The sequence below is a fragment of the Callithrix jacchus genome, chromosome 7 (genome assembly GCF_049354715.1).
Source record: "Callithrix jacchus isolate 240 chromosome 7, calJac240_pri, whole genome shotgun sequence".
In the NCBI taxonomy this organism is placed as follows: Eukaryota; Metazoa; Chordata; class Mammalia; order Primates; family Cebidae; genus Callithrix; species Callithrix jacchus.
In genome coordinates, this window is record NC_133508.1 from 78,720,005 (window position 1) to 78,743,413 (window position 23,409).

The 23,409-nt window shown below is 47.4% G+C and overlaps 1 protein-coding gene across 1 annotated transcript in view; it reads right to left on the reverse strand.

Moving 5' to 3' along the window:
- Positions 1-4,688: 4,688 nt before the first annotated feature.
- The window catches only part of GUCA2A (guanylate cyclase activator 2A), a 32,619-nt gene continuing 13,898 nt past the window's right edge, over positions 4,689-23,409 (reverse strand). Inside the window, exons 4-5 of the mRNA XM_035251051.3 lie at positions 13,269-13,365; positions 4,689-8,100 (exon numbers count right to left, since the gene is read on the reverse strand). Of these exons, the coding sequence (XP_035106942.3) occupies positions 13,275-13,365 (91 nt within the window). The 3' untranslated portion in view covers positions 4,689-8,100; positions 13,269-13,274. The remainder of the gene's footprint in view (positions 8,101-13,268; positions 13,366-23,409) is intronic.

Below are 23,409 nucleotides of genomic sequence, written 5' to 3' on the forward strand. Positions count from 1 at the left end.
AGCCTGTGTCCACACTGGGACAGACGCATCAGGGGAATGTGACCTTCGTCGTGCCCTCCTCTGGAGCCAGCATGGGCGTGTAGCAGCATCTTAATGGAGAAGGTGGTCCCCACATGCAGCCCAGAGCTATGGTTCAGAGCTGGCAGCTCCAAATGGCACCCAAGCTGCAAGCATCATCAGCCGTTGACAACTCCTGTCATCCCCCAACTAATCCCCTAATCCTGCCCGTTTCACTCCTTATGTCCTTCTTGAATTTTTCTGCTCTTCTCAGCGCTTCAGATCTCCCAGGTCTTGCCTAGACAACTGCAGTAGCCTTAAACCAGTCTTCAGTTTCTTCTGTTTCTATTTCAATATTATAGCTGCCAGGGTGATTTTTTTTTCAAAACATAGATCTAATTGCAGGCTCTCCTACGCAGAATCCTTCTGTGCCTACAGAGTAAAGTCTCAAATCCGACAGATGGCAGACAAAGCTATCACCATCCAGCTCTAACTTACATGTCAGATCTTTCCCAGCTTAGCTTCCTCCACTCCCACATCATGCACTCATGGTACAAGGTGACACAGCGTAGTGGTGAAGCCCAGGCTCCAGAGAGCCAGGCTGCCAGGGTTCGAATCCCTTCTCTGTTCCTAACAAGCACTGTGATCCTAGGCAAGTGAGCCAATCTCATCTGTACATAAGCCTGTGTGAGGATCAAGTGAGCTGATATGCCTAAAAGCTAAGAGCAGAGCCTCATGGTGCCACATTAGTATTTGCTAGTGTCATCGTTATTACTACTATTCCCCCCACATTCCTATTTACTATCACTCTATTCTTTTCCCTCCCAGCCATCCCCACCCCAATGTCCTTCCTGTCTCATGCGCCTACAAAATTCCTAGGCATCTTTCAAAGCTTCTGTCACTACAAAGCTATTTCTTTTTCCTTTTTTTTTTTTGAGATGGAGTCTCGCTCTGTCACCCAGGCTGGGGTGCAGTGACACATCTCAGCTCACTGCAGCCTCCACCTCTCAGGTTCAAGTGATTCTCCAGTCTCAGCCTCCCGAGTAACTGGGAATACAGGCACCTGCCACCATGCCTGGCTAATTTTTGTATTTTTAGTAGAGATGGGGTTTCACCATGTTAGCCAGGCTGGTCTCAAATTCCTGACCTCAAGTGATCTGCCCATCTTGGCCTCCCAAAGTGCTGGAATTACAGGCATGAGCCACCGCGCCCAGCCACTATGAAGCTATTTCTAATCCTCTATGCTCACCTCCTTTCTCAAGAACTCTTGGCATCCACTTCTCATCTGGGATCACAGTTCTCTACTCACGTCTGTCTCCTGTCAAGTTATGGGTTACAAGCAAGCAGGGCCCCCATCTTCCTCTCTCTGTTTTCCCAGTGCCTGGCACACAGTAGAAGTGCAATAAATACTTCTACAATAAACGTTCATCTCCCATCCTGGATACTAGAATCCCCAAAATAGGATCACATCCCAGTCGTCTTCGTGTTCCTCAGTTCTTAATCCAGCACTTTGAACTGCATCCTCCTGCTGCTGTCAGCACTCTCCAGTGATCCCTGTAGGAGCCACAGGTCTCCAGCCCGTGTCCGCACAATTCTGATCTTAGACGCTGGGTCATGCCTGGGGAACACCGGAACAGTCAGTGTTTGACCTATCACTCGCTCTTGCTGTGTGCAAGCCCTGATACTGCTTTGTCAGTATCTTAAAGCCCTAGGCAGGGAAGACAGAGAGTGTTTGCAGGATTGACACAAGGAGAAAATGGGCAACTTCTAACCCCAGTTCCCACAGAATCCCAATATGCATATGATTTACTCAAATAGGGTCTGAGTTAGTGAGAGTCTAGAGAATTTGATGGGGACATGGAAACAGAGCCAAATGGTTTTTGGCAACAGAACACTTCATTGCAAAGGAAAACATCCACTTAAATAAAAGATAGAACAAAATAGCCTGCGAACTTTATGACCTTGAATATTTTTTATTTCATTAGACACTGGAATGACAATGCTACATATGATCATCTCAAAAGGATGGTCAAAAATACCTATTTCTAACACATTCTTGGGCCTATTGAAACTGAGGGCAAGCTCCGCAGACATGGAAAATATTAATTGCTTGGTTCTGCCAAATGGCCTGACTATAATGCTAACTCAACCCCCATCAGTGAGCTGGTGGAGTGGACGCCAGCCCACCGGCTCCCCTGAAGATGGTTGATTATGGATGGTGACCAGTGTCCATCTGTGTTTTCTGTCACCTAAGATTCAGAAGACTGAGTACCCTGGCTTTTTTTTAAAAACCAATAACCCAACATTTCAAATGTCTTTTACCTGCATAAGAACTGGATAGGAGGCTAGGCACGGTGGCTCAAGCCTGTAATCCCAGCACTTTGCGAGGCCGAGGTGGGTGGATCATGAGGTCAAGAGATCGAGACCATCCTGGTCAACATGGTGAAACCCCATCTCTACTAAAAATACAAAAAATTAGCTGGGCATGGTGGCGCGTGCGTGTAATCCCAGCTACTCAGGAGGCTGAGGCAGGAGAATTGCCTGAACCCAGGAGGCGGAGGTTGCGGTGAGCCGAGATCGCGCCATTGCACTCCAGCCTGGGTAACAAGAGCGAAACTCCATCTCAAAAAAAAAAGAAGAACTGGATAGGAGAGACCCAGGGTGTTTTGAAAGTCATTTCTTAAAGAGAAATACCAAGAGAGGCCACAGAGAGAGGAGGACTAGCTGCTCACAGGCACTGAGAGGAGACAGTGCGTTAGGGCAACCACCCAACTCCTGGGTCTCGTGCCGGCTGGGGACAGTGTTGTCTGAGCACCAATGCTTAGATGGGCTTTTAATAAACCAGATCACAAGATCCCAGAGCATGTCCCAGAGCACCGGTGTCTCATTTCCTGTGGGGGTCACTCCTTCCAGTCCCTGGCCTGGCTTCTCAGAGGCCCTGAAATGCAGGCTTCCTGGAACAGAAGGTGGTCATGGAAAGTTGTCTTCAGCCTGTATTGGGGGGTATCTTAGGATCCCCTCACACTAAAGCAGCTCAGGTGTCGAGTCTTAGGAGGCTCAGGGGCAAACCCCTCCATCTTTGTCTATTAATCAGGGCCACCAGCAATCGTCTCCACTCCCTTTGTCTTAGTGTACTGTTCACCTGCCTACACAAAGAGCTTCAGGAAGGGAAGCAGGTGACTAGAGGACAGGGTGAGAGGGGGACCTGTTTCTTGTAACTTGTTTTTAACTTCTCAAATTTTGTGCCATCTATAACATATCAGAGAATAAATATAATTATAAAAATAATACTTATATGCTTGGCCTTGTGAGCAAGTCAGGAAAGGTACATATCCCCAGGAAGGTCATAGTCCCAGTATTTGCCAGAGCCCAGGAAAAAGATGTGTGGACCCTCTTAGGATGTCCAATTGCCAGGGCCTTGTAAGCCTGAGGCTGCCATGGCCAGCTCCTGCCTGAGAAGAAAGCTGACACCCAGGAAAGCAGGACACACAGGAGAGTGTCCTCATGACAGAACTGGAGCACCTCTATCTCCCTCCCTCCCACTTTCCAAGCACAGAAACCTTTTCTCCTCTAAAAATAAATAAATAGAGGCTGGGCTCAGTGGCTCACACCTGTAATCCCAGCACTTTTGGAGGTCAAGGTGGGTGGATCACAAGGTCAGGAGATCGAGACCATCCTGGCCAACAAGGTGAAACCCCGTCTCTACTAAAAGTACAAAAATTAGCTAGGCTTGGTGGCACATGCCTGTAATCCCAGCTACTCAGGAGGCTGAGGCAGGAGAATTGCCTGAACCAGGGAGTCGGAGTTGGAGGTTGCAGTGAGCTGAGATTATGCCACTGCACTTCAGCCTGGAGATAGAGAATGACTCCATCTCGAAAAATAAAAATAAAATAAAATAAAGAGAAAGGATTTGTCTGTATAACAACGCAGCAGAGAACTCCTGAGTCTTATAGAGGGTCATCGGCACAACCTCTTGGGAATTGGCACTCGAAAAAAGCAGCAAGAGGACCAGGTGCGGTGGCTCACACCTATAAACCTAGCACTTTTGGAGGCCGAGGTAGGCAGATCACTTGAGATCAGGAGTTCAAGACCAGCCTCACCAACATAGTAAAACCTCATCTCTACTAAAAATACAAAAATTACACTGACATGGTGACACACACTTGTAATCCCAGCTGCTCAGGAGGCTGAGGCAGGAAAACCACTTGAACCCGGGAGGCAGAGGTTGCAGTGAATCGAGATCATGCCACTGCACTCCATCCAGCCTGGGCAACACAGCAAAACACTGTTTCAAAAAAAAAAAAAAAAAAAAAAAAAAACAAAACACAGCAGGAGAAGTGGTTAGGCATTTTAGGGTCAGAGATATCTAGAACTGAATCCTGGCCTGATCAAATTATTTATTCAACACAGAATTGGGGCAAATGACTGGGCTTTTCAGAACTTTGTTTTTTTCAGATTATAGGCTGGGACTAATAATGGTCCCACAAGAATATAAATTCCAGGAGTGCAGGGACCTTCCCTGCCTGTCTTGTTTCCTGTCTTTGTGCATCTCAGGGCCTGCACAAGGCCTGATACAGGTAGGTGCCCCTTGAACAGCTTTTCAGTGAATGAATGACGGGTGTCTTATAGGGTAGTTGTCAGGATTAAACAAGAAACGTATGTCAGGTACTCAGAAGAGCAACCAGCCCTTGTTGAACATGAAACAAAGATTGCCTTTTATTGTTATTATTGATTTCGGTAGAAATTTGTGGAGATTGTGTTTTTTTTTCATTTTTTGAACTAGTTACTGAAGTATAATGTTCAAGCATAAAATCACCAAATTATTTGAATTATTTGGCCCAACCCCCACCAACTTCTCTTTGTCCCAGGGCACTTCAGCCAGGTTATCGCTCCTGTGACATCTTGTTCTGTTCGTGTGCACACTTGCCATACCTCAGGCTGATTGGTTCAGTTAGATGGTGGCCAGTTGGCTTCACTTCCCCAAAGGAGAAACCGATGTGGGAGTCTTTGTTCCCTGCAAATACCAGCAACGTTTATTGGAGAGGCTGGTAAAGGTGCATGTCAATGTAGACACTTCAGCCTCACAGAACATGTCTTAGCTCCAGGGCCTTCTGTGGTTTCCAAGTGTTGCCAGCAAAGGCAGCCACCAAGCCTGATGGTTTTCTCATCTCCTCTCATAGATGGGGATCTTGCCTTTCAACGTGATGATGCCAACATCTATTTGAAATAAAACAGCAAACAGAGAGGGATAACCTAGGCAGTGGTCTTTTGAGTTACTCACTCGTTCCTTCATTGCATATCCGCTTAGTGTTATCAATGAGTTAGATGCTTAGCATAAAGCCATAAACAAATGATAGTCCCTGCCTCAGAGGATTAATTGTTTGTAGGCTAAATAGATACTGAATGAATAATTACAGGTCAAGCAAGTGTTGTGAAAAGAGGGGTCTGAAGTTCTTTGTGGGTATGGAGAGGAAGGGCTGGCTCAGTGGAGTGAGAGTGAGGGATAAGGGAAAAAGGCCTTCTCCACTGTCCAAGTTGTCCAAGCAGAGACAGGAGTGATGGGATCAGGTGAGGCTGCTTTGAGGAGCCTCCTGGGCCACTGCTACCTACCCTGCCTCGCTGAGCCACATTTGAGCAGTACCAGGCCAAATGCAGAACGTTCTTGGTGTCTTGAATGTCCCCGAGCTATGCCTGGCAGGCAGTTAGGAGTTCTGACTCTGAAGGGGAGGATAGGACATCACTCACACCCAAAACTCGGTCTGCCTGCCTCTCACTCGAGGGACTGTCCCTAGTACTGGGTGGCAAAACCATCCCTGTGATATGTCCTCATCCTTCCTCTTCTATGTAGAGCCCTCCAGGCTTTGGATTCTGGCATGTAAAAATGCAGCTCCAGATATTCCTGGAAAACGCCTGCTCTCTCCAAAGCCTGCCTTTCTCCACTAGAGTCAGCAAACTTCCTTTCTGTAAAAGACCAGATTGTAAATATTTTAGGTTTTGTGGGCCACACAGTCCCTGTCACAGCTGCCCAGCTCTGCTGTGGTAGCATCAAAGCAGCACAGATGGTACCTGAGCACACCAGCATGGCTGTTTCCAATAAAACTTTATTTACTAAAACGCCACAGGGTCTGACTGCATGCCACCCCCTGTTCTAGACTGTTGTCTTCAGGAGTGTTTTAAAGTCTAATTCCACGCTCAGAAATGCAGTCTTTGTTTTAGAAGGTATTCCCCCTCCTTTCCCTGGAGGAGGCTGGCCACCCAGCCCAGCCTTAAGGGCTGCAAGAGGGCCAAAAAGCAAATTACTAAGAAGGGAAAAGATTTCAGGATGTTTTTCAAAGCATTATTATGCAACATATTAAAGCCTTAAGAAAAGCATTAATACTTATGGCACATAAAGTGAAATCCTGTCTAACTCAACTATTAGGATAAAAACCTGGACAGCTAGAAACTAATCTCCCCATTTGCATTCATGCTTCTGTTAACCTCACTCCCTTGCCAAGGTGACTTTTGACAACACATTTTTGATCATGCCACTCTCCTGCTTAAAGTCCTACAATGGCTCCTCATTGCTCTTATGATAAAGGATCTATGGGACAATACAGTTCCTGCCTCACTTCTTTCTTGCCACCAAAGCCCAGTGTGCCTGGCCTAGGAGATAGAACATGGCAGTCTACGCCAATCATGGCAATCCGATGCCAGTGATTGGCCTGGGGAAAGACCTGTGACACGGTTTTGGCCAATAACACGCAAGCAGAGGTCTGCTGGGGACATTTGGGAACGTTCTTCTCTGATGAGACAGCACACAAGGAGAAGGTTTCTTCACAGCCCCTTCTTTTCTACTTGGGAAACAGGAATAGGGATGGGATGCCTGGAGCTGCAGTGGCACACTGGATCGTACTGCTCTTACACTGTACCTTAGAGAGAAAGAAAGTCCTCAAGAGTCCCGTGGGACCCCTGATGTCTCAAGTGCTCAAGGTATATTCCAGACTGAAAAGTTTCTAAGAAAGCCCAGATCAAATTCAGTTCTTAGTGGTGTAGGGAGCAGGAATAGGAATAAATAAGATTAGATCTCCCACCTCACGGCCGATAGGAGCCTTTCTTCCTCTGCTCCTCATGCACAAGGAACGAATATTATCCTCCCAAGAGATAAGCTCGATGGACAGTCACCCAAACCTGCCCACGGATGGCAAGTCAAGCCCATGGATAAGTAGAAAACTCCTAGCTGAATTAACGTGCGGATCTGCAGCAGTACTTGGTTTTATTTGTGCAGCTCAGCGCCTAAACAGATTTTCAAGGTCTTGAGTTCTTGTGTATACATGTCACACCGCCAAAGTTGCTATAAACTCGTGGGTAATTTTCAACATATCTTGGCCCAGTCTTGGCTTCCAGTGATCATGCTCCAAGCAGGCACTGCTGGTTCTTGGAATGTGGTCAAAGAACTCAACAATCAAGGACTTCTCCAAATATGTGCATAAAGCTGTCCCAGCAGTGTGGGCACTACAATGGGCAAGAGCCAAGGGGAGCTCCTTTTTCTTTGCCTTCCTGTGAAGAGAGCACTACTTTCTTCAGACTCACTGTAAAAGGAAGTGTTGTTGGAAGAAACTGTCAACGATCTTGCTGTCTGTCAAGGAGAAGTTGCAATCCAGGTCTTCATGGAGAGTTCTCTCCCTGTGTCCTGAGTGCCCCCAAATTCTTTCTTCTTTTTCTTTTCTTTTTTTTTGAGATGGAGTTTTGCTCTTCTTGCCCAGGCTGGAGTGCAATGGCTTGATCTTGGCTCACTGCAACCTCCGGCTCCCGGGTTCAAGTAATTCTCCTGCCTCAGCCTCCTGAGTAGTTGGGATTACAGGCATGTGCTAATTTTGTATTTAGTAGATCCTGGCTAATTTTGTATTTTTAGTAGAGATGGGGTTTCTCCATGTTAGTCAGGCTGGTCTCGAACTCCTAACCACAGGTGATCCACCTGCCTTGGCCTCCCAAATGCTGGGATTACAGGCATGAGCCACCACACTTGGCCCCAACTTCTTCCTTTCTGTTCTCCAGCTGCCCCATGGGACAGAACACAAGAACGCCAACCAAGCTCGGGTCTCTCCCGGGAGAAGAAAAAGCCTAATAAAAAAGAGAAACATGTAAAAAACAAATCTTTTCAACTCATATTTGTAGGTAACCCAGAATGAGAAAAGCCAAGGTTTCTAAGATGGAGTGTCCTCCCACACCAGGAACTTACTATTAAGTAACACTGAGTGGTAACCATGTGTCCAGTCCTGTTCTAAGCACTCTTCACATAATAACTCATTTAATCATCACAACAACCATATGAAGTCAATGTGATTATCTTCATCATCCCCATTTTACAGACGTGGAAACAGGCACTGAGAGTTTATGTTACTTGCCCAAGATTACAGTTAGGAAGTGAGAGAGCCCTAATCTGACCCAGCAGTCTGATTCTAGAGCCTTCTATAACCTCTTAGGAGAGGAGATAAAACATCCAAGACGGAGTGAGCTTTTTAAAATGTGAATTTGATCATGTCACCCCACCACTTAAAATCCTTTCAATGGCCTCACATTGCTTTTAGGATGGAGGCCAACTTCTCACCCTGCTGGGTTCCCTGACCTCCCTGCACTCCACTGTGTGGCCTCTGGTCTCAGATGTGCCACACGCCCTCCCACCATCCAACTTTGCTATTAGCTGTTTCCTCTGCATAAACCCATTTCCTGTCTCCTCCTCCTTTTCCTTCCTCTTTTCTCTCCTCCTCCTTCTTCCTCTTTCTCCTCCACCTCCTCTTTTTCCTCCTCTTCCAGATCTTCACTCTAGCATCTCTTCCTTAAGCAAGCCTCCCCTGACCCCTGATCTTCAACCCTTGTCTACCCCACATGCTGTCACGGTCATACCACTGTTCCTGTCAGTGTGCCATCACCCTGGTTCATGGTCATTTGAGTAACCTTCGTTCCTTCTCCACACCAACACTGTCCAACAGAAATATCACATGAGCCAAACAGGACATCTGACATTTTCAGTAGCCATATTTTAAAAAGTAAAAGAAACAAATGACATTTATTTTAATAATGTATTTTATTTAACCGAATGTATCCAAAATATGGTCATTTCAACATGTAATCAGTAACAAAATGATTAATAAGATACTTTATCTTCTTTTTATCATCCTAAGCATTCATACCCTTAGGGTATATGTCAATTCAGACCAGCTGTGCTCCAGGTGTCCAGGATACACATGTGGCTTGTGGCTATGCTATTGAAGAGGGCAAGTCTCATCCCATCTCTGGTTTTCAGAAAGGTTAAGTGTGGCCGTTTTCCTGGCAATACAACTGATGTCAAAGCAGTCAGTCCAGCAGCTATCACCCACCAGGGATTCCTACCCAATGGGACATTTGGCAACATCTGGAAACAGCTTCGATTGTCTTGATCAGAAAGTGAGAGGGTGGGATCAGCTATTGACATCTACCAGATAGCGGCCAAAGAAGCTACCAAACATCCTAAAATGCACAGGACATCCCTTCACAATGAAAATTGATTCCACCAAAAAGGTCCAGGACTCAATGAGCTCTTGGACTCACGCACGTGTTCATTTGCTCATTCATTCATTCCCTCCCACTTCTTGAGGCCTGTTCCTTCTGTTGTCTACTGTCAGCTGTGCCGGTTAGACTAACAGCCTACTTAATGCTGAGCCTGCCTTTATCCATCAGTCCAGCAGACAGGTTCTTCCTGACAGACTGCCAAGCCAGGAGGGGAGAATTCCACATCTGCCTCCTAGACGGGTGTTGGAAGCCAACTGACATTCGCCTTGGGTTGGAATCTACCCCTAACAACACCCAGACACACCCAGAGGCTGGAGGGTGGGATGTAGTCATTATTTCCATTGCAAACCATTTCTGAGCATCATTAAAAATCTTCACTTGAGTTTGTGCAAGGAGAGCAGGTGCACCAGACCATGAACAAGCACATTGTCAGCCTGCCCTCTCTGCCCAGTCGGCCTCAGCAGGAGACAAGCTGGAATATGCATGAGACAGCCCGACTTCCCCAGGGGAGCTTGAAAGTGACTTGCACCCTGCCTGGGGCAGGGAAAACACCCAGGGCTCTGCTCGCCTCAACACCCCTTCCCTCCCTCAGCTCTGTGCCAAGGAGGAGGGCGCGACTGACAGCATCACTGAAACACATTTATCCTTTAACGCCCTCCTCATTTTAGGAGATTTAGGGAACACAGCTCGCTTTCTAAAAGGGCCAGAACAACACATTTGTCTGCAGAAAACTGGACTGAGATTTGAAGGGATTTCCCCAAGCCATCCTTGCACGCCCTCTGAGCAGCCCTTCACCACCCCATTCCCTTTTGGGGATATTTCCTTACACAGGCTCTGCCCAGGTCCTGAGAAAACAAAGTGAAAGTTTCTAGTACAGGGCCTGTCCTCTACATTGCAGATTTAATTTAAAAATAACTTCTTAGTTGACAGCAACCTAGAGGGAGCCTGAGTTGAATCTGGGACCTCTACAAGCTCCCAAACTCCTCACTTTTGACACATGAGACACAACTTTTGTTTTTTACAGCCTTGCTGAGGTATAATTAACAAGCGAGCACTGAAGATAATTAAAGTGCACAATCTGGTAAGTTTTGACAAACGTGTACACCTGTGAAACCATCACCACAATCAAGATGGTAAACAAATCCATGGCTCCTAAAGCTTCCCCAAGGCCCTTGGGAATCCCTCCCTCTCTCCCACCCACAGGCAATCACCCATCTGCTTTTGGTCAGTGATATGGTTTGGCTGCGTTCCCACCCGAATCTCTTCCTGAATTGTAGTTCCCCGTAATTCCCATGTGTCGTAGGAGGGACGCAGTGGGAGGTCACTGAATCATGGGGGCGGGTCTTTCCAGTGCTGTTCTTGTGACAGTAAATAAGTCTCACAAGATCTGACGGTCTTAGCCTCCCCTGCACACCTTTATTGACTGCCACCATGTAAGAGGTGACTGCTCCTCCTTCGCCTTCCACCATGATTGTGAGGCCTCCCCAGTCATGTGGAACTGTGAGTTGATGCAATCTCTTTCCTTTGTAAATTACCCAGTCTCAAGTATGTCTTCATTAACAGTGTGAGAACAGACTAATACAGTCAGTATGGGTTGGTTTGCATTCTACATAATTTTATATAAATAAAATCAGAGATCTCATTTTTTGCCTGACTTTTTTCATTCAGCATAACTATTTTGAGTTTCATCCATATTATCACATGTTCTCTTTTATTGCTGAGTAGTATTCCATCGTATAGATATACCAAAATGTGTTTATCCATTTACTCGATGGGCTATGACAGATAAAGTGGCTGTGAACATTCATGTACCAGCCTCTGTGTGGACGTGTGCTTCCATTTCTCTTGGAGGGAAACCTAGGAGTATTTATCTAGAAGTGGCTAGAATCATAAGGTAGGTCTAAATTTAACTTTTTAAGGAATTGCTGAACTGTTTCCCGAGGTGGTTGTTCCATTGGATGCTCCTCCCAGCGGTGTATTCCAGTTGCTCCACATTCTTGCCAGTACTCAGTGTAGTTGGATTGTTTTTAACTATTCTAGTGGATGTGCAGCATCTCAGTATGGTTTTAATTTGCATTAAGACCATGAGGATTGGCTGGGTTTGGTGGCTCATGCGTGTAATCCCAGCACTTTGGGAGGCCAAGGCAGGCAGATCAGAGGTCAGGAGTTAGAGACCAGCCTGGCCAACATGGTGAAACCTCGGTCTCTACTAAAAATACAAAAATTAGCCGGGCGTGGTGGCACGCACCTGTAGTCCCAGCTACCTGGGAGGCTGAGGCAGAAGAATTGCTTGAACCTAGGAGACGGAGGTTGCAGTGAGCCGAGATGCACCACTGCACTCCAGCCTGGGTGACAGAGTGAGGCTCCATCTCAAAAAAAAAAAAAAAAACCATGAGGATTGATGTGCTTTCCATGTGCTTATTTGCCATCCATTTATCTTCTTTGTCAAAGTGTCTGCTCAAATCTTTTGCTCATTTTTTTAGTGTGATTATTGTTTTCTTGTTATAGCCTTTTGAAAGTTGTTCATGCATTCTGGACCTAATTCCTTTATCAGCTATGTGATTAGCGAAATATTTTCTCCCATTCTGTGCTTGTGTTCTCATTCTCTTAACAGCAACTTTTGAAGGATAAGAGTTCTTAACTTTTAACTTAAAAAAGAATACTCACCTTATTAGGAGGTGGTTTCCCAGATGTCAGGATATATTAGGACTGCTCCACCAAATATTAGGAATGATTTCTCTCATCCCAAACCAACCTGCCCCCTTGCTGAGCAACCTGCATCCAAATAGAGCCTCCCAAGAGATTTCTAAGAGAGAACTCTCTGTGCCTCAGTTTCCTCATCTGTAGAATGAGGATAATAATAATACCCACATCATAGGGCGGAGTAAGGAATTAACTTAGTTAACAGAGTTAAAACCCTGTCTGGCACTTAGTAAGTGCTACGTAAGTGTTACCTTGGTATTGCTACTTCACACTAAGGGTTTCCATGCAAAACAAATATATCACCTTTTTTGTATCCCCCCCAAATGCCTAACCCAGTGCTGGGTTAATACCTGCACAGTCTACTTTGTTTTATGTTTAATAAGCATTTGATTATTTCTTATGCCAGTCATGGGCTGAATGTTTACCTCATTTACCCACTGAAACAACCCTAAGAAGAAGGTACAATCATTGTCCTCATTTTACAGATGAGGAAACTGAGAGCCAGCATGGTTAAGGAGTGGCTAAATTAGAATTCAATCTTAGTTCCTCTGGCCCAAACACATGCTGGAAGCCATCAGTCTACAGTGACTTCCTCCGAGGAGTGTGCCCACGAGTGGTTTGTGCCGCTCCTAGAATCACGTGAGGCTGCTGCCTCTGGGCTTTGCTTGTCCACTCGTCCGGGTGTGGAGTTACAAACACACCAGAAAACACAAAAAGAAGGAGCAGGGACATCCACCATGTTCTCCGGGCCTCCAGAAAACATGGAGTTGTTCCGTTGGCCATATACATGTGACTCTACAAAAAATGTGATGTCATAGGCAATGAGCGAATAGGCACTGTTAAAAAAGGAATGCCCCACAAATGTTACCATGGCAAGACCAGAATGTCTGCAGTGTACCCAGCATGCTGCTAGCATTATTGTACATTAAAAGAAAAGTTAAGGACAAGAGAATTAGCGTGCATATTGAGCATATTAGGTACCAGAAATGCCTGAAGGAAAATGATTAGAAAAAGAAGGAAGACAAAGAATAAGATACCTTTGTTTACACAGCGCCATCCTCAGGGAAGCACACTCTGAGAACCAATGGAAAGGGGCCTGGGCTGCTGGGATCTATTCCAAAAAAGACTTCTGCACTGCAAAAAAAAGATCAAAGACAAAACATTTATTGACCACATCCTTTTTTTTTTTCAGACCGAGTCTTGCTCTGTGGCCCAGGCTGGAGTGCAGTGGCGCAATCTCAGCTCACTGCAATCTCCACCTCCCAGGTTCAAGCAATTCTTCTGCCTCAGCCTCCCAAGTAGCTGGGATTACAGGTGCCCACCACCACCCCCAGCTAATTTTTGTATTTTTAGCAGAAGCAGGGTTTAACCATCTTGGCCAGGCTGGTCTTGAACTCCTGATCTCTTGATCCACCAGCCTCAGCCTCCCAACGTGCTGGGATTACAGGCATTAGCCACTGCACATGACCCGATCACATTCTTTTTGCCAGCACTGGGTCAGGAATTTGGGAGGGATACAAAAATGAATAATATCTAGTCCTTAACCTTGAATAATAATAGCTTATATTTTTATAGTTTTTACTACATATGCGGTTTTGTGTATGTGCTTTACATATATTCACTGATCTATTTCTCAGAGCAGCCCAATGAAAAACAGAGCTGCAAGATGGATACCCTCATAATCCCCATTTTATAGATGGAGAGGCATTCAGACCTTTTCCAAAGTGTCACCGTCAGTAAAGAGTGGAGCCAGGATCTGGTTCCAGGCAGGCTAATGAATCCATAGCACTCACAACATGGCCACCTGAGCTCAGGGGGAAGGCGGGGAGTGGCATGAGCATGCAACTGGACAGTGTATCTGGAGGACATCCAGGTACCCAATGTGTCCTCACAAGCTCAGAGGTGTTCCACTGAAAAAGCCGAGTGACTCTACTCTGGAAAATGTCACTGACACCAGCCCATGTAGTCAAGAAATATTCACTGAGCATGCACAGCATGCCGGGTATGTGTGTGGTGGGAGAGTCACACCACGAGCACATCAGACAGAGATCCTGCCATGGAGAAGGCATACCTGGGCTGGGACGCTCAAAGGAGCTGAGTGCCACTGGGATGTGCAGAGGGATTTGGGACCATATTATTGGGGGGCTGACCTCCTCCTGGCATTGGGGTAAGTTTGCTGGAAGGAGGGACGTTCAGCAGAGAGCTAGCTATGCTATGTGGGGAGGGGGCATTCTAAGCAGAGGAAAGAGAATGAAATCATAATGATGGACACTTCTTGGGCATTCAAGGGCTTAAATAAATCCAATGCAACTAGGATGTAGAAAGAAAAGGGGAGAGACATGCCAGATGGAGCCAGATGGCATTCAGGGGCCAGATTTTTGTGGTCCCTGAATCCTGAAGCAATGAGGGAGTAGCAGTGGGGCATGTGAACTGGGGTAAGAAATTGCTATTACAGATCCTCTCCGAAATATACAATCATTCAATCACAATGGTAATAGCTCACACATAGCAGTCTGAGGCAAGGATTCATTCCTGGTTGGTAATCCACTCTATCAGTCATCTATTGTCCTAATGCCATGTAACAAACAACCATCAAGTTTCAGTGGCACACAGCAATAGCATTGATTGCTCAGCCATCTGGGGTCAGAGAGGGCTTGGTTAGACAGCTCTGCTCATCCCCCTGCACCCACTCCCACGCCTTGGGCTGCCAGCTGAAGGCTGATCTGAGCTGTACAAGCGGAATGACTTGGCTCCATCCTGTGTCTTTCCATCTCCAGCAGAACAGTCAGGAATGTCCATGTGGAGATGGCAGAGATGCAGCTAACAGACAAACATGCAGGATTTCTTGTGACTTGACCTTGGAACTGACACACCATGACTTCTGCCTCATTTTACTGCAATGGAGTACATACAGTGCTTTGGCCAAGGTACTCCAGCTTTATGGGAAGGGCTCCAAGTCCACACGACAATAGACACAGACACAAGGAGGAGTGAGATGCAGACCCATTTAACGCACTCTATCTACTATGGTCTCCAGCCCAAATATGTTGATTCAGGAACCCTGGTCCCCGCTACCTGGGGAGCCTTGACATCACAGGAAACCACTCCTTAAAATGCAAAAATCGAGATGGAGGAGGCACGTGGACTCTTAAGAGCCTTGAGCTACAAGTGGCACTCTGCAGATGACGACCAGTCACGTGACCAAGCCTAGCTTCAAGTCCCCAGCCAGACGGCTGCTCTCCAGCCACGACAGTTTAGTCTGGAAGACCGCTTAGAAGGGGAGATCAACTCTGATGGACAATCAGTCATCTCTGCTGCAGGGAGTCACCCACCCTGGTGTTACCCTAAGTTCCTAAAGGAATGCGGATCATTCCTTTAGGAACTTAGGGTAACACCAGGGTGGGTGACTCCCTGCAGCAGAGTAAGATGTTTCTGCATCACAGCACTGCCCCATGCAGAAGTGATGGCAAACCCTTCATCATAACCCAAATCACCTGCCAGATGTGTCAAAGAGGCACCAAAAAACAGCACATGTACTCAGATGTTAGTCTACACTAAGTTGCTGTAAAGATGCTTGTTGTTGCAGATTTAATGCAGCAGAGAGAGAGAGAGAGACTAGACATATTACATTCTCTCTGGACTCCACCTCTTCTCCTGAGGCCACACCCAAGTACCCGGTGGGACATATGTGATGGGATCCCCCTCCCCAGCTTCAGACTCCCTTCTCCCCTCTCCTGGGGAGGCTGCCAGCAGCTCTTGGCACACCCAGCCCCTGGGGAGAAGGAATCCCGGCAACCTCTGCCCTGCCTCCCTCTCAGAACGATGCCCCCAGGAATGTGAGCCTGTGGAAAGCCACGGGTCGGCTTGTCAAGCCTCTCTCCAGAAAGCAGAGACATGAAGTGAATGCCAATGATCCCCACACCCACGAGGAGGGGGATGCAATTATAGAAAATTCTGCTTACAGTTCAGATTCAATATTTGGAAGGGATAATCCTGAAATAAGAGATTGCCTGATTTCTTTCCCAAGCCTGTGAATGGTTCATTAGCTCCTATTTGACATTTGATGGTTCCGTCTGATTGGCTTTATTGTGGAGTTGGACTTTAAGAAGTCCCCAAGACAGAGCAATCAAGTTTCACAATGATCCCCAACTGCAAATCTGAAAACACAAATGGCAGCTGCGCCTTGGACATCAATCCCATGAATGCGGTGGGGGATTTGTATTTCATCCCCACTTAATGAAACTCAATCCTGCTTGGCAAATCGGGGCCCCTGACTCAGCAGTTAGGATCTCCTCTGCAGCTCAGCTCGGGTGCTGCAAACAAAGAACCCCCCAGACTTGAGCATCAGCAGAGATCTGATGAGCATCAGCGCCTACTGATCTGGGGCAGGGCCACTCAGGCACTGGGGCCCCGGAGGAACAGGAGGTCCCTGAGGAATATAAAATTGAGGCTGTGCCCTATAGAGGATGCAGTCTAACTGTGGAGGTGGGTCCCTTGCACCAAAAACAGAAGTACCAAAAACAGAAGCAATAAAGACAGCAGATGTTCAGTTCCACTGTGGGGGCCCAAGGCTGCAGGAATTCCCCAGAAGGGGAAAGTAGGAAAGACTGTGGTCTGGGCAGGCGTCCTGGAAACAGGATGTTTGCAGAGGGCAGAGGGAGGCAGCCCAGGCAGGAGATGTCAGCAAAGGGCGGGAGGGGTCTGCTGAACAGCTCCTCCACATCCTGGCTGAAGAGGGTGCCCCTTCTGGATTCCCACCACTTCCCGGGCTTCCTCTTGTGCCCCATTGGCATTGTCCTTATCTGTGCATCTGCCACGTGACACAGTCCTCATCTGTCCTCCTCAACCACAGACCCTTTGCAGGCAGAGATGAATGTATCCATTTCTGAGCCCTGGTGCCCTACAGGGACTTGGAGCCCAGTAAATATTTGATGGCTGAATGGAAAATGGCAACCAACCATGTTACATGCCCTCAGGTCATGGCTATTCCTGTAGGGAGTGAACTGGCCTCCCAGACCACCATCTGTGCCATTTCTTTGAGATCAGGATTCCAGGAACCCAGGGCCTTCCGTGGGGTAGTGTTCATGGGAGAGGAACACTCAGTTGTCTTCTTTAACCCCTGGAAGGGTCATTCCAAGGCTGGAGGGGACGAGGGGACACCTCTGGAGGATCTCAAAAGTGAGGAGAACTTTGTATCTGCTGACCCTCACACAGGCCTGTTGTGTAGTGCTAGTGCCAGCCAGGGAAGCCTGTCCCTCAGAAGCAGGTTCATAGCCCTCCCTGTGCCCCAGAGTTCTTGCTGTAAAATGGGGGGAGGTTCCATGCCTCCTGAGGCTGTGTGGGGAACCCAGGCATTCACACTTTTGCAGCCTTGAGACCACAGACTCCCAGCAAACACTTGCTGGCCCTACTGTGCCTTCATTCTGCCCTCCTCGCTGCCCCATTTCAAGGCAGAGGTGTCATTCACATCTCCCAGTGGAGGCCACGGACACTCAGAGAAGTGAACAACTTGTCCAAGACCCCACACTCATGGGACCTCTGCTGTGCCTGACTCCAATGCCACAGCGACCAGCTGGCTGCTGGGCAAGACAGGGAGTCAAGGAAGGGCGAGCCTGCTCGTGCAGACGGTGTGGGCTGGGCGCTCTCCGGGTCCTCCGTGAATTCCCAGTGTCCAGGCAGCTGCGGGTGGGCCCGCCTCCCCCAGTCGGCCCCCACCTCGGCACACAGGGACCACTCCTCACCACCTCCTCTGTCAGACCACAGGGCCGCCTGCATCAGATGGGATCCCTGCCCTCATCAGCCCTTCTGCACTGCCCAGCACATGTGACCTCCCTCCCAGCCCACCCACACACCACACACCCTCACATCTGCATGCTCACAGACACACACACAAAGACAGCAAAAAACACTCGCACATGCTCTCATACATTCACACACACACATCCACTCCCACACGTGCTGACACAGGCTCACACACACATGCCCACACTCTCACATACTGATACACACACAGACACAAAAAGCACCCCATATACACATGCTCTCACACACCAACACACCATCCTCACACACGCGGGACACACAACATGCTCCCATACACACACGAGTGCACCCACACATACACACTCAAATACACAATCACTCTCACATGTGGACACACGCGGACACCTGGGTGCACATGTTCCCATGCACAGTCTCACAAGCGCTTGGGCATGTATGCACATGCTCACACACAGATACAACCCCCACCCCACCACACACACACACACACGCCTTTCACACCTGCCGTGTGACTCTGGGCGAGGAAGCGGGGGCAGAGCCAGGCACCTCTCCTCCTCACAGAACACTCGGTTAGAGCTGGCCTCTGGGGGCCGCGTGTCCTCCTCCTCGTAGTTCTCTCTCTGCCCTTGGCTGCCGGCAAGACCCGACTTCAGTGCAGATCGCACCTGTGGCCTGTACTTCTTCCTCTGCTTCCCTCAGCCCCACTGCTCACCTCGGCATCTCCTCTGCAGACCTCAGGACTCGAGCATCAGAAGGGCTTTTCGGTAACGACCCCACACACCACCCCTCCTCGCACCCCCGAGGCGCATCGCTGATGGAGACTCTCACGGTCATGCTGGTAGGACCCTCAGGCGCAGACATGGGGACAGGGAGGCTCTCCGTTACCCCTCAGGACAGAGCGCAGAGACGTCTGTTCACCCGGTTAACTCTCAAGGTGGTGCCTCAGGGAAATGGATTAGGACTCATTCCCGGCCTGCAGTCTTCTCAGCCATCACCAGGGGGCAGCCCTGATTCACATTTGTGTTAAATACTTGTTACCCCAGGCCGGAAAGGTGGTGCACCTTGGAAGAATTCGTATAAACAAACCTGATAGGTGCGCACGAGTGCGCGCGTGCGTGTGCGTGCGTGCGTGTGTGCGTGCGCGTATCCGCGCACATGCACATGTAACAAGGTCAGCACAACATGGGTAAACTGGGAAAGTGAGTCAAAGGGGAAGACACGGATTGAATGAGATTTAGTATAGTGACTAATGTTGGAGCAAAATTTGGTTCTGAGTTTCCTGGTGGCCATAGCAAAAATAGAACCACTTATTAGATCACCCGCCTCTCCAGAGAAAAACCAAACTCATTTGGAGGGCTTCTAGGAAATCTGTCACACCTTGGTTTATACAACTTTCCCTACAGAGTCTTCCAGATAACTCTTCATGTGTTGATCCTTCTTTAATTTTTATCTCCCTGTTTTAGGCTTTGATTTGAAGTGATAGTTAAGAGCATCCGCTCCACTTTCCATCCACCTATCCTTTCATGAACCCATTCCGATCAGGTTTTCATCATCCTCACCACTGTTGAAATTGGTCTTGTCAGGGTCAACAGTGGCTTCCGTGTTGCCAAATCCAAGGACAATTCCCTGTCTTCATTTTACTAGAGCTAACCACATTTGACCAAGTGAGCATGTTCTTGCTCCTGAAGCCCTTTCTTCAATGGGCTTCTAAGATGCAAGTCTCTTGTTCTCCATCAACTCTTCCTTCCCTACCATCCACTCCACTGGTTTCTCCTCAGCCTCACCTCCAGGTGTTACCATACCCTAGAGCTCAGCCCTGGGACCTCTCCTCTCCACGCTGTCACTCTCTCAATCCAGTTTCAGGTCTCTAAGCTCCAGCAACACTTGATGACCTCAATATCTCTATCTGTGGCCCACTCCTTTATTCATATGTCAGAAAGGCATCTCAAACTGAATGTGTCGAGACCAGCTCTTGATACGCTGACCTGACATGTGCATTCCCGTTTCTCGTCGCAGTAAATGGCAGCACCAGTTGGCCTGGGGCAACCTTTAAGTTGTCCTGGACTACTCTTTTCCTTCACCCTTTCCATCCAAACACACAAAATTCTGAGGCCTCTGACTTCAGAGAATCTCTAGAATCCAACCCCTTCTCACCATCTCTATTCCTGCCTCCATATCCAAGTCACCACACTACTCTGTGGCAGCGGTCTTGTCTGTTCTGTTAAGTGCTGTATCTTGTGCTAGTGCATAATAGGCTATCAGTAAATTATTTTTGATTAATGATTGAATGCCCTAGGGGCTCCTGTGCACACAAAACGCAAAAATCATTTTTTCTCAGTAAACAAGTGATTCCACAACTATGAAAACAATAATAACACATTTTTGAACACCCACCACATGCCAACAAGATACTAGGCGAGGTGATTAAGGCTCAGAGAAACAGGAAATTGCCCGAGGCTAAACATCCAGTGCTTGGTGGGATCGATATTTGAATCATATCCATGTATTCAATTCATCAAGTATTTGTTGAGCACCAATTATGTGCCAGGTATTGTTCTGGGAGAATGAAACAGGCAAATTCCTTACTCTAATAGAAAGATGCAAGAAATGAGATGTATATATATGACAGGTGCTATGAGAAAGAAGGTAAGAGAATTAGGAGTGATGGGGAAACCCTCGAGGAAGGAGGATCAAGAAAGATCTCTGAGGAATTGGCATTTGAGGAGAGACCTGAATGAAGAGAGGGGTGAAGAGCAAAATCCTAAAGGTAAATAATCTTGGTGTGTTTGGGAGACCTCAAGGAAGCTAGCGTGACTGGAACTCAGAGAGTGAAGGGCAGAGTTTTTGGAGTTGAGGTCAAAGATAAAGATGGGATGCCAAAGGGTCCTTGTAGGCAGAAGCCTTAGGATTTTCCTCTGAGTAAAGTGAAAAACCACTGGTAGTGTGAGCAGGGGAGAGACACGATGATCTGACTCAGAATTTAATAGGATTCCTCCGGCTGCTCTGTGGAGAAAGGCCTGAGCAGGTGCAGGGAGATCTGCATGGTTAATTGTATGTGTCACCTTGGCCAGGCCATGATGCCCAGCTGTTATAAAACACCAGTCTAGATGTTGCTGTGAAAATAACTTTTATGTGATAAACATTCATAATCAGTAGACTTTTATTAAGCAGATGACCCTTCATAAGGGTAGGTGGGCTTCCTAACCAATCATTTGAATGCCTTAAGAATAAAGACTTTGGAAGGCTGAGGAGGGTGGATGCCCTGAGGTCAGCCTGGCCAGCATGGTGAAACCCCATCTCTACTAAAATACAAAAATTAACTGGGTGTGGTGGCGGGCTCCTGTAATACCAGCTACTCAGGAGGCTGAGGCAGGAGAATAGCTTGAACTCAGGAGCTGAAGTTTGCAGTGAGTTGAGATTGTGCCAGTGCACTCCAGCCTGGGCGACAGAGCAAGACTCCATCTCAAAAAAAAAAAGGAAAGGACTTCTTCAGTTTCCTGAAGAAGGCATTTTTGCCTCAACATCTGCAGCACAGGAAGCCTGTCTAAGTTCGTCACCTGCTAGCCTGCCCTAGCAGATTTCAGAGTCAAGCCTGCAATATCAAATCTCAGCTGAATTTCCAGCCGCCAAACTTCCCTACAGATTTCAGCCTTACCAGTTCAACAATCATGTGAGCCAGTTCTTTAAAATAAATCTAGGTAGATGATACATAGATAGATATATCCAGTATGATAGATGTGCCAAGCACAGTTTTAGGAGAACAAAACAGACAAATTCTTTACTCTGATAGAACTTACATTCTAGTGGAGAGAAAGATGCAGAAAAATAGATGCATATATATGACACGTACTACAAGGCAGCAAGTTAAAATAATTAGGAGTATCCCAGCACTTTGGGAGGCAGAGGCAGGTGGATCACGAGGTCAAGAGATCCAGACCATCCTGGTCAACATGATGAAACCCCGTCTCTACTAAAAATACAAAAAATTAGCTGGGCATGGTGGCGCATGCCTGTAATCCCAACTACTCAGGAGGCTGAGGCAGGAGAATTGCCTGAACCCAGGAGGTGGAGGTTGCGGTGAGCCGAGATCACACCATTGCACTCCAGCCTGGGTAACAAGAGTGAAACTCTGTCTCAAAAAAAAAAAAAAAAAGAATTAGGAGTGATGCAAGAAGCTCTCTGAAGTAGGATTTTTTTCAATGTGATTAACATTTATAATCTGTAGACTTTCTAATAGGAAATATATATCTCTATATAGGATGTGTGTGTGTGTGTGTGTGTGTGTGTGTTCGTTCTGTTTCTGTGTGTGTGTGGGTGGGTGTGTGTGTTCGTTCTGTTTCTGTGTGTGTGTGGGTGGGTGTGTGTGTTCGTTCTGTTTCTGTGTGTGTGTGGGTGTGTGTACTCTGCTTATCTGAAGAACCCTGCCTGATACAAGGCTATTGCAATAATTTATTCAACTAGTGATGATAGCTTGAACCTTGATAATAGCAGTGGAGATGATGAGATATGACTGTAATCTAGAAACATTTTGAAGGTAAAGCCAACTGGATTTGCTAGTGAATTGAATTTGGCAAATGAAAAAGAGGCATCAAAGATGACTCCCAGATTTTTGACTTGAGCAACTGGGTGAATGGTAGTACTATCAACTGGTATGAGAGGAGCTGAGGAGGCTGGTAGGTAAATGAGTTTGGGACTTAGGAGAAAGGGCAGGCTAGGGAGTAGACAGGGTGTGGGTGGCATTAAAATCCTTGAGATGGGACAGATCACCAAGGGGGTGATGACAGACCGGAAGAAAGAGGTCCAAAGACAGCCTTGGTGCCCCCTGGGCCCTCTTACCCCTGTAGGTCAAGAAAAGAAGGAAAAACCAAGGAAGGAAACAGAATATGGAGGCAGAAAATGTGGAGAGAGTGTCCCAGGAGCCCAGTGGTGAAAGTACTTTACTCCAAGAAAGTGAGTGGTCAGCTATGATGAATGCTCTGGGGAAATGAGCAGTTTGGGGCAGGGAGAGTCCTGGGCCCTGGGCACCGTAGCAGTGAGCACTGAGCAGAGAGGCCAGGGCAGAGAGGGGAGCTGCCCAAATGCACACGGGCAAACTGTCACCCACCCCGCATCTGTGTTTGAGGCTTCCACACAGGGTGAAGTCCAGGCCCCCGTGACAGTCACTTCCCACATCCGCAAAGAAGGAAGTGCCCTAATAACACCACGTCAATGCACATGGGCTGGCCAGGATCTGCGTCTGTGGCCAAGTTGGTTGTGATGGATGGTGGGTTATTCAGAAAGAGATTAGGAGCAGGTGGGTTTGACAAATAAACTTAAGTCATGTTAGGCAGATAAGGAAGTCATACCTGGTTCCCAGGGAAGACTGACATATGATAGGCCCTGGCTGGAGGAGTCACA